We start from the raw sequence: 12,607 nt of genomic DNA, 5'->3' as shown, positions 1-12,607 counted from the left end.
CCCAGTCTTGAAAAACTACAATCCACTTCCTGGTTGGATTTTTTTCTCAGGTTTTTGCCTGCCATATGGGTTCTGTTATACTCACAGACACCATTCAAACAGTTTTAGAAACTTCAGAGTGTTTCCTATCCAAATCTAGTAATAATATGCATATTCTAGTTTCTGAGCCAGAGTAGTAACCCGTTTTAAATTTGGTACGTTTTTCATCCGGCCTTGAAAATACTGCCCCCTAGCCCAGACAGGTTAAACAGCATATTGATATGCCACACCAGTCAGTTGGATGGATTATCTTGGCAAGGAGAAATGCTGTAAACAAATTTGTGCTTAACATTTGAGAGAAATAAGCTTCTTGTGCGTATGGAGAATTTCTGGGATCTTTTATTTCAGCTCATAAAACATGGGACCAACCCTTTACCTGTTTGGTTTTTATATTTTAGTTTTTTGCGTTTTTATAGTATATTTTTCGCCCCTGCCTTTGGCAAAGTGGACACTGCTTATGGGGCGGCATCAGCGTTCACCTAAATAGCCCTCATGCCACTGGGTGGGAAAAGTTATCATTGTTTTTGGGCAGACTAATGTGAGGTGTTATGTGTTGTTGGAGGTGCATCTTGGTAAGTTCAGCTCAGGAAATACTGCTTTCGATTAGGCGGCTGCCAACTGCTATATGGGCAGGCTGTGGGACCTTATCATATAATTATATTCAGAATCCCTATTAATTCAATAGCATCTCTGTGAGCCTAGTCATAAAGATGTATCATTTAACTTTTAAAATGTATTTATTACCTTTTGTTGTGACATAAATACAACCAGTCATGATGTTTTCATCTAATTGTCAAAATCACTTCAAAGGGATCCTTTAGTAGCCTACCTGCGCACGTTCATCCACTCGCAGCATATTTCCAGCCTCCAAACAGTGGTGAATGGAAAGAGACATCTGTTACACAAAACACCCAAAAGTAGAATGACATTTGGCGATTGTCATTAGGCCCAAATTTATGCGTCCACTGCTGTCTGTGTCAGCCACTCATATTTGCCTTGGCAAAAATGTAAGTGTTCTCATCAAACCACATCGCATTTTGTAGCATAGGCTATAGGCCTACCACACGTTTTCAGTCCATTCGCTAATATTTCATGCCTCTGACAAATGGTAATGATAAATCATGGTGTAATAGCTTACAGTTTTCTTGACATATTGTTTTCATTATTGTAATGGGCTCATGTTTTACCGGTACGGCGTACCCCCACTATTTGTTTTGCCAGGACACCGTACTGGACCATACTGGCCACATGGTGACATCCCTCAGCAGTTTCCTTCCCCTCCAGCAGCTCAGAAGGATGACTGCATCTTTCTAGTGTCTGGGTGGTTTAATACATCATCCACAGCATAATTATTAACTTGACCATACTTAAATATGTATTCAATGTCTGTTTTGTTATTGTTACCCATTTACCAATCACTTATTTTTTTTATGAGGCTTTCGAAAAGTTCCCTGGTCTTTTGAATACTTGACTGACAGACCTTTACTAATGTATGTTTTTGTCTGGATTCCTTCCGTGTTTTATAGGGCCCTAGAATACTTACGCAGCCAGCCAGACTTGGGATGAAAGAGGTGCAGGAACTGTCTTTTCTCAAGTTGGTCCATTAAGACTATGTTCACCGAAATTCCCAAATTACATTCTGCTATAGAGACCTTTTTGATTATTCACTGTTATGGGTTTATACACATTTTGGCAGATGGAATTTCATGACTTTTCACCAAATCTTCACGACCAATAATTGGTGGCGTCTATGTAGCCTACATGAAAGTCTGAATAATGTGGTATTGACATTAGAAGGCCGCTGGTCTCTAATCCCATTTTGCCTACTATCTCCTGACGTTGTGCCCTTGATCAAGGCACCAAACCCACCAAAAAGTAGAATAACTGCACCGTTAGGCTACTGTATGAAACACATGGTCAACCATCCATCTGGAAGCTACTGGGTGTCGGGCTTTAGATCTAGCCATAAAACACACCTGAGTCTGCTTATCAAGGTCCTGTTGAGCAGCTGATGTTTAGGCTACGGTGAGGTGCGTTAGAGCAGGGCTTGAACAAAAGCCTGCACATCCAGTAGCTCTCCTGGAGGATGTTTGACCACACTTGATATAAAATATTACAAAATTGCAACCAAATAATTGTCTTTGTACAATTATCAATGATTACATTTGTATTCATTTGTAAACATTTATAGAATTTTCTTTTCACTTTGACATTATGGAGTATTTTAGATCAATGACAAAATTACAATAAAATCTATTTCAATCCCACTTTGGAACCCAACTCTATAGGCACTGTACTAGCCGCTGATAAGTAATTCTTCCATCTTTCGTTTTACTACTGCCCTTGACCTCCCTATGTGACTGTGCTCTACCAGCCACTGTTTGCAGCCACTGTTTGCACCCACAGTCTGCACAGGGTCTTTTTTCTTTCTTTTCAGGTTAATGTACCTAAGTTTTCGTTTTTGGCTGCACAGCGTTCTGAAATGTTTTCCTACAGTTTTCCCTATTGAACTCAACCCTGGTCTTAACCCGGCACACGCAAACAGCCTGAACACACCACACTTCTAAAGCTTTATTGAATACCTGGACGTAGCTCTCTTGTTATGTGTAAGCAAACATTGATTGGAGGAAATATCTCATTGCCTTAACATGGGTATATTCACTAGTAAGCAAACAGAACTAAATGGACAGAAACAGGGAAGGACCTTCCTGAATTTGTCCAATAGATACTGTAGTTTTCGTAGCAAAATTGTTTCCATTTGGAGTAAACCTTTTGTTGTAAAGCTTTTTTCTACGGTGCAAAATGTTTTTCTACAGTCTGCGACTAAGGACAACACCCCCAGAGAGCACACCACACTCTGACCACTAGTGTTGAGTTGTAGAAGGCCTAAGTACAAATTAACTAACAACAAATGAAGACTAAGGATATTGGTTAAGAGCCAATCAAAGACAAAGATATTGGATGGAATGAAAACAAACCAACCCACAGGACAGCGATGGAGTCATTTAGTTTAATCCTCCTGCATTATACTGTATTTTTACAGATCATCTGTAACCTTAGTCCAGTGGGATAGATTATCTGTAATTGCTATGTCAAGATTGAGTATTTCAGTTATTAACTGTGGAAATATGTGCACAGGTTTCCCATGAAGGACTGATTCTTAACTCACATTTGACCATTATTGTCCAGAAGGTGGCGATCTTTGTACGGATTTGGACATAGCCAATGGTCATACCAGATATTGGAGACTTCAGATATGAGTTCATGGACCCTAGCATCATGATGATTTTTTAATTTTTTTTTAAGAGAAGGATGGCTGACAACGTGAGTCGAACATGCTCATTTTGGGAGCATAGTTCAGTGCGTAGGTTTATTTCCTATGGGCTGGTTTCCTAGGCACAGACTAAGCCTTCTCTGTAAGATCAGAGAATCTCCATTTAAATGGATTTTTAAGCTTAGCCGACTGATGGTTGTGGTTCTTTTCAGAGTCTGCCCTGGGCCTTCATATTGGCCTGGTGCTTGGAGCTCTACTGCTACTGGGACTGGGGGCAGCCCTCTTTACCTACCTCTACAAAAAGAGGTGAGACCATACACACACACACATTCAAGCCACACACGCACAGTCTCGAATGTGCATACATACTCAGACGTGCTTATGTACGCACACATCCTGCCTCAGTGGTTGTGAGGAGGCATCGTTTCACTGTATGCAGCTGTACATAATAGTTACACAGATGGCCCTTTTACGCCAATGTGAATAGAAACATGATTAGCTATCATTATCTTGCCTCAACCCTTCTGAGAAAACAATATACTTGAGTTCGTTCACTAATTGTGCCGTTGTAAAAAGCTGTGTATGCTTTTTGTCCTTAGGCGACCACTGGACTATTACTCCATGGAGTTGAATGAGCATGGAGAGGGACTTTCTGAACTTTAAGTGTGTGTGTGTGTGTGTGTGTGTGTGTGTGTGTGTGTGTGTGTGTGTGTGTGCGAAGGAGCATTCTTTAACGCTGGTGAGTGAAGGGAAGTTGTCCTGCCTGTCTTTTTTCAAACATTGTGTTCTTTTGTCTGTGTTTTTGAATGGGGATCTCCCACTAGATAAGGGACCAGCACCATTTTTGTAAATGTGTACGAATTGCCATGCATTTACATTCCCTACATCATAATTCCCAGTAAATGTTGCACTAGTTTTACTACTATGTCATAATCATGGTTTCACTGTCTTGTGCCTACATTTTTTTTTTTCATATTCTCTTTTTATTAAATCTATCTGAATGTGTATGATGTAACAAGACTACAAATCTAAAAAGCAATCATGAGTTACCGATACTGAAAGTTCTGTTGATTTGTTTGGTTAAAATGTGAATGCTTGTGATGAACCAGTGATTACAGTCTGTAACCATCTTTTCTTTTTTACATTTGGCGGAATATATGTTTACATTCTATTAGTTGAGGAATAGAAAATAAGGAATATGAAAGACCATATGGAGCCTCCTCTCCTGGAGCTATGGAGTACTTTATAAGCACAATGCTATTTTATGATACTCACCCCCCCCCCCCCAAAAAAAACTGTTAGAAATTATAATTTAATAAGAATAGTATTTTCATTATTGGAAAAATTGGTCTGTATTAATTTGAAACCGTTTGTATTCTAGCTGGCTTGCAACTGCTATTGTGCCTTTTTACTTTTATATGAGGTCAAAAAGGCCTGATCTGATGAGTATTTTGTAAAGAAGAACTATAGCAATGTCTGTGAGAGCCTTGTGTAAATTTGTTTTAAATGTTCTCAGGGGGAACCGAAATGTAGAAGGAACCATAAATACAACCAATCACATTAAAAAGGGTATTTACTGTTAAAGACACAAATGGAAGTAATTATAGGTTTGCCGAAATGTTCATGATCAAATTCAGAGCAAAAACCAGGCTGTCCTTATTCTATTATTTTCAATCTGCTGGAAGTGCATTAACTTTTATCAGCTCCTTGACATGGAATAGCATAAGACAGTGGTTTTCGACAATTTTCAAGGACTTCCCTACACAACACAATCACTCCAGTTCTTTAAAGTTTAGTGGTCATAGCACAGCCTTGTTTTTGCCCTAGATTTGCTCTTTATAAAAGAATAGAACCGTTTGTGGCTTTGCTATCAAAATAATTGTTAAACTGCTTTGAAATGTCTCATTGTTTTGTTTTTATGGCCAAGTGTATCTAGATCAATACTTTATGTAAAGGGAATTTGAAGAATGTGTCCTTTTTTTGTCATTTTATTGCTATTTTTAAACCACTTAATCGTGTTAGTACATTTCAATTGAATGCACTTTGGTAGATATATTTTTTCATGCCATGTAGCTAAATTTGTATTCAAATAAATTGATATTTCTTTAGATGTATGAACATCTTGTCTGTATTTCCTTTTCTATTCCTATTCTACTATGGGTCAACAAACCCACCTCTCCCTTTCCATCTCCCCCTTTCCTCTCCCTCTGTTTCCCTCCTTCCATGTTCCAGTTAAAGGGGTTGGAGTGGACTCGAGTGATATTTTTTTAATTAATTTATTTTTTAACTTTTACTGTTGAAAAGAGAAACCCCAAGTATAAACACAGTGAAGTTACACACCCGAAAGGGTAAAAAAAATGTTTTTAGCAAGATAGTGTCTTTTAGACACAACTGCAAACTCCAAGGAGATGGGCAATCAAGGACTGATTGCTTGAGGAGCAATGGAGAACAAAAGAGGAAAGGCCACCCCGCTATGTCATGACATACATGGACCACTGAGATGTGCCATTTTATTAAGTAAATCAGGTGTTAAATGAGGTGAAAAGGAGACTGGAGTGCCACTTTTAAGGGACAAAATGAATGGGTCTGTATAATCAAGGTGGTGCCTCACCTTCTGCACTCATACCTGCAGCTGTAATTTCTCCTAAATGGACCTCCTACTGTTTCTTAGCACTCAAAGAGCCCCCTGCCCAGTATGGTTGCACTTAACAAGACCTGACAATTATGTGATTGATATGTTGAAAGCCAGTGTGAGGGTCTGCACTCGGGCTTCAATCGATTGTGGCCGGTGCCACCATAAAGAATAACAAAAGATAATAGTGCAAAGTGCTAAACCCACTAGCATTTTTTAGCACATTGCACTAGTACATTTTGTTATTAATTCGAGCATGAATTAAAGTGTGATTTTATATATTTACACATATATATATATATTTACATATATGTAAATATATGTGTGTATATATATATATGTAAATATATATATTTACATAAATATATATTTACATATATATACGTGTATATATATACACACTCATATATATTTACATATATATTTACATATGTAAATATACGTAAATATATATGTATATATATATATTTATATATATACATATATACACACATATATATATTTATATATGTAAATATATATGTAAATATATATATTTACATATATACACACGTATATATATTTACATATATATATATTTACATATATATATATATACACACACACATATATTTACATATATGTAAATATACGTAAATATATGTAAATATGTACATATATTTACATATATATACATATTTACATATATATACATATTTATATATATACATATATATATATATACATATATATACATATATATATATATATATACACACATATATATATATATATATATATATACTGCTCAAAAAAATAAAGGGAACACTAAAACAACACATCCTAGATCTGAATGAATGAAATAATCTTATTAAATACTTTTTTCTTTACATAGTTGAATGTGCTGACAACAAAATCACACAAAAATAATCAATGGAAATCCAATTTATCAACCCATGGAGGTCTGGATTTGGAGTCACACTCAAAATTAAAGTGGAAAACCATACTACAGGCTGATCTAACTTTGATGTAATGTCCTTAAAACAAGTCAAAATGAGGCTCAGTAGTGTGTGTGGCCTCCACGTGCCTGTATGACCTCCCTACAATGCCTGGGCATGCACCTGATGAGGTGGCGGATGGTCTCCTGAGGGATCTCCTCCCAGACCTGGACTAAAGCATCCGCCAACTCCTGGACAGTCTTTGGTGCAACGTGGCGTTGGTGGATGGAGTGAGACATGATGTCCCAGATGTGCTCAATTGGATTCAGGTCTGGGGAACGGGCGGGCCAGTCCATAGCATCAATGCCTTCCTCTTGCAGGAACTGCTGACACACTCCAGCCACATGAGGTCTAGCATTGTCTTGCATTAGGAGGAACCCAGGGCCAACCGCACCAGCATATGGTCTCACAAGGGGTCTGAGGATCTCATCTCGGTACCTAATGGCAATCAGGCTACCTCTGGCGAGCACATGGAGGGCTGTGCGGCCCCCCAAAGAAATGCCACCCCACACCATGACTGACCCACCGCCAAACCGGTCATGCTGGAGGATGTTGCAGGCAGCAGAACGTTCTCCACGGCGTCTCCAGACTGTCACATCTGTCACATGTGCTCAGTGTGAACCTGCTTTCATCTGTGAAGAGCACAGGGCGCCAGTGGCGAATTTGCCAATCTTGGTGTTCTCTGGCAAATGCCAAACATCCTGCACGGTGTTGGGCTGTAAGCACAACCCCCACCTGTGGACGTCGGGCCCTCATACCACCCTCATGGAGTCTGTTTCTGACCGTTTGAGCAGACACATGCACATTTGTGGCCTGCTGGAGGTCATTTTGCAGGGCTCTGGCAGTGCTCCTCCTGCTCCTCCTTGCACAAAGGCGGAGGTAGCGGTCCTGCTGCTGGGTTGTTGCCATCCTACGGCCTCCTCCACGTCTCCGGATGTACTGGCCTGTCTCCTGGTAGCGCCTCCATGCTCTAGACACTACGCTGACAGACACAGCAAACCTTCTTGCCACAGCTCGCATTGATGTGCCATCCTGGATGAGCTGCACTACCTGAGCCACTTGTGTGGGTTGTAGACTCCGTCTCATGCTACCACTAGAGTGAAAGCACCGCCAGCATTCAAAAGTGACCAAAACATCAGCCAGGAAGCATAGGAACTGAGAAGTGGTCTGTGGTTACCACCTGCAGAACCACTCCTTTATTGGGGGTGTCTTGCTAATTGCCTATAATTTCCACCTGTTGTCTATTCCATTTGCACAACAGCATGTGAAATGTATTGTCAATCAGTGTTGATTCCTAAGTGGACAGTTTGATTTCACAGAAGTGTGATTGACTTGGAGTTACATTGTGTTGTTTAAGTGTTCCCTTTATTTTTTTGAGCAGTATATATTTACATATATATATTTACATATATATATTTACATATATATATATATTTTTATATATATATTTACATATATATATTTACATATATATATATATTTACACATATATATATATATTTACACATATATATATATATTTACACATATATATATATTTACACATATATATATATATTTACATATATATATATATATTTACACATATATATATATATTACATACACTACCGTTCAAAAGTTTGGGATCACTTAGAAATGCCCTTGTTTTTGAAAGAAAAGCACACATTTTGTCCATTAAAAGAACATAAAATTGAGCATAAATACAGTGTAGACATTAATGTTGTAAATGACTATTGTAGCTGGAAACGGCTGATTTTTAATGGAATATCTACATAGGCGTACGGAGGCCCATTATCAGCAACCATCATTCCTGTGTTCCAATGGCACGTTGTGTTAGCTAATCCAAGTTTCTAGGCAGAGTTGCAAAGAAAAAGCCATATCTCAGACTGTCCAATAAAAAGAAAAGATTAAGATGGGCAAAAGAACACAGACACTGGACAGAGGAACTCTGCCTAGAACATCCTGGAGTCGCCTCTTCACTGTTGACGTTGAGACTTGTGTTTTGCGGGTACTATTTAATGAAGCTGCCAATTGAGGACTTGTGAGGCGTCTGTTTCTCAAAGTAGACACTAATGTACTTGTCCTCTTGTTCAGTTGTGCACTGGGGCCTCCCACTCTTTCTATTCTGGTTAAAGCCAGTTTGCTCTGTTCTGTGAAGGGAGTAGTATACAGCGTCGTACGAGATCTTCAGTTTCTCGCATGGAATAGCCTTCATTTCTCAGAACAAGTATAGACTGATGAGTTTCAGAAGAAAGGTCTTTGTTTCTGGCCATTTTGAGCCTGTAATCGAACCCACAAATGTTGATGCTCCAGATACTCAACTAGTCTAAAGAAGGTTTTATTTTGTATTTCACCTTTATTTAACCAGGTAGGCCAGTTGAGAACAAGTTCTCATTTACAACTGCGACCTGGCCAAGATAAAGCAAAGCAGTGCGGCAAAAACAACATAAGAGTTACACATAAACAAATGTACAGCCAATAACACAATAGAAACATTATGTATAGTGTGTGCAAATGTAGAAGAGTAGGGAGGTAAGGCAATGAATAGGCCATAGAGGTGAAATAATTACAATTTAGCATTTACACTGGAGTAATAGATGTGCAGATGATGATGTGCAAGTAGAGATACTGGGGTGCAAAAGAGCAAGATGATAAGTAACAATATGGGGATGAGGTAGTTGGGTGTGCTATTTAGAGATGCTTAATGTGATTCTGGAAGGAGAGTTTACAGTCTAACCAGACACCTAGGTATTTGTAATTGTCCACATATTCTAAGTCAGAACCGTCCTGAGTAGTGATACTAGTCGGGCGGGAGGGTACGGGCAGCGATCGGTTGAAGAGCATGCACTTAGTTTTACTTGCATTTAAAAACAGTTGGAGGCCACGGAAGGAGTGTTGTATGGCATTGAAGCTCATTTGGAGGTTATTGCTTCTTTAATAAGCACAACAGTTTTCAGCTGTGCTAACATAATTGCAAAAGGGTTTTCTAATGATCAATTAGCCTTTTAAAATGATACACTTGGATTAGCTAACACAACATGCTTTTGGAACACAGGAGTGATGGTTGCTGACAATTGGCCTCTGTACGCCTATGTAGATATTCCATTAAAAAAAATAAGCCGTTTCCAGCTACAATAGTCATTTACAACATTAACGATGTCTACACTCTTTATGATCAATTTGATGTCATTTTAATGGACAAAAAAATGTGCTTTTCCTTTGAAAACAAGGGCCTTTCTAAGTGACCCCAAACTTTTGAACCGGTGTGTGTATACGTACACGCGTACGTACATACATACAAAGTACCAGTCAAAAGTTTGGACACATCTACTCATTCAAGGGTTTTTCTTTACTTGTACTACTTTCTACATTGTATAATAAAAACTATGAAATAACCCATATGGAATCATGTGTTAAACAAACCAAAATATGTTTTATATGAGATTCTTCAAAGTAGCCACCCTTTGCCTTGATGACAGCTTTGCACATTGTTGGCATTCTCTTAACCAGCTTCACCTGGAATGCTTTTCCAACAGTCTTCAAGGAGTTCCCACATATGATGAGCACTTGTTGGCTGCTTTTCCTTCACTCTGCGGTCCAACTCATCCCAAACTATATCAATTGGGTTGAGGTCAGGTGATTGTAGAGGCCAGGTCATCTGATGCGGCACTCCATCACCCTGCTTCTTGGTCAAATAGCTCGAACACAGCCTGGAGGTGTGTTGGGTCATTGTCCTGTTGGAAAATAAATTATAGTCCCACTAAGCGCAAACTAGATTGTATGGTGTATCGCTGCAGAATGTTGTGGTAGCCATGCTGGTTAAATGTGCCTTGAAATCTAAATAAATCACAGACAGTGTCACCAGCGAAGCACCATCACACCACCACCTCCATGCTTCATGGTGGGAACCACACATGCGGAGATCATCCGTTCACCTACTGACCTGTTCTTGCCATAATATTGACACGGTCTTTTACCAAATTCAAAATAAATCACAGACAGTGTCACCAGCAGGTAGCCTAGTGGTTAGAGTGTTAGGCCAGTAACCGAAAGGTTGCTAGATTGAATCCCCGAGCTGACAAGGTAAATTTCTGTTGTTCTGCCACTGAACAAGGCAGTTAACCCACTGTTCATAGGTCATCATTGTAAATAAGAATATGTTCTTAACAGACTTGCCTAGCTAAAAAAAAATGTTTTTTTTTAAAATAGGGCTATCTTCTGTATAGGCTGGCTACTTTGAAGAATCTCAAATATTAAATAAATGTTAAAATAAATTTGTTTAACACTTTTTTTTGGTTACTACATGATTCCATATGTGTCTTCACTATTATTCTACAATGTAGAAAATAGTGAAAATAAAGAAAAACGGTTGAATGAGTAGGTGTGTCCAAACTTTTGACTGGTACTGTATATATATATATATATATATATATATATATATATATATATATATATATATATATATATATATATATAAAATGCGCCTTCAAAGTATTCAGACCTGTTGACTTTATTCACATTTTGATTTATTACAGCCTTATTCTAAAATTGATTCAATTGTTTTTTTCCCCCTCATCAATCTACATACAATACCCCATAATGAGAAAGTAAAAACTGTTTTTTAGAATTGTTTGCAATATTTTTTTTGAAATAAATGTATTAAAAATAAATGACGTAAATAGGTGGTTTCCAGAAGGCTGTTATTGCAGCAACGGGGGGACCAACTCCAGGTGTCTATATGATGTTGGAATGAGGTGTTCGACGAGCAGGTGTCTACTTACTTTTGGTCATGTGGTTAGATAGATAGTTTATGTGTGATGGATATCAAACAAAGTTGTTCAAGTGGTAAATCCATTGCAGTTTTTTTTCTTTTTCACCAACAACAAAGACCGAAAAAATGAAAAAACAAATAATGACAAAACATTAAAAAGGAAGAAAAAAGTTTACACATATTTGCCCAACTTTCTGCTCAGATACACACCACATTCTACCATGCAATAAGCTTACATATTGGCATAAACAGTACTGTATCCCCTTACTCTGAGTTAAGGTTGTCCATTTCAGAGCCAAGCGTCTGCATCTCTTCCCCTATTAACAGGTCAACTAAATGTCTAGGCAAATGGTCCAGCATCGGCTGCCACACTTTCGGGTCAATATTTTAATTTCCTTTCATCCTCACACTGTCTTTCCATAGGCAAAACCTTAATCTCCTGATACCACTGTGTAATCGTTGGTGGCCTGTCCTTAATCCATTTAAATAGGATGCATTTTCTTGCTAATAAGAGTAACAATCTAGAAAGGTTCAAAACCTTGTTTCTCACTGGTTAATAGAAACAGCCCTAGATCCACTTTTATCTTACAATGAAAGACTGAATTTATTTATTTGAGATTAGTGACCTGAATCTGGGGATAGAGGGGCAAATTATTAGTATGTTTAATAAAGCCATAGGTGCACAGCCCCATGCTCCTGGAGACTGTCCCACTCCTGATATAGCTTTGCATGCATTCCGAAATGATGCAGGCAAGGCATGCCCAATTGTAGTACTGTATATTGGGCAGCGCTAACCCTCCTCTCTCTTTGGGTAGTTGTAGAGTCCTCATTTTAAGTCGAGCTCTTTAACCATTAAAAAAATGCATTTAGAGAGGTCCTTCTCAACACTTGACAATTTTTCTATTGAGCCAC

General features: G+C 38.4%; 1 protein-coding gene across 1 annotated transcript in view; it reads left to right on the top strand.

The window, feature by feature from the left end:
- si:ch211-183d21.1 (uncharacterized) overlaps nucleotides 1–5,431 on the top strand; it is a 32,923-nt gene extending 27,492 nt beyond the window's left edge. Inside the window, exons 11-12 of the mRNA XM_029709825.1 lie at nucleotides 3,526–3,619; nucleotides 3,913–5,431. Of these exons, the coding sequence (XP_029565685.1) occupies nucleotides 3,526–3,619; nucleotides 3,913–3,976 (158 nt within the window). The 3' untranslated portion in view covers nucleotides 3,977–5,431. The remainder of the gene's footprint in view (nucleotides 1–3,525; nucleotides 3,620–3,912) is intronic.
- Nucleotides 5,432–12,607: the final 7,176 nt, after the last annotated feature.

The sequence above is a fragment of the Salmo trutta genome, chromosome 2 (genome assembly GCF_901001165.1).
Source record: "Salmo trutta chromosome 2, fSalTru1.1, whole genome shotgun sequence".
Classification (NCBI taxonomy): domain Eukaryota; kingdom Metazoa; phylum Chordata; class Actinopteri; order Salmoniformes; family Salmonidae; genus Salmo; species Salmo trutta.
This window is presented reverse-complemented; position numbering and strand designations above follow the sequence as displayed.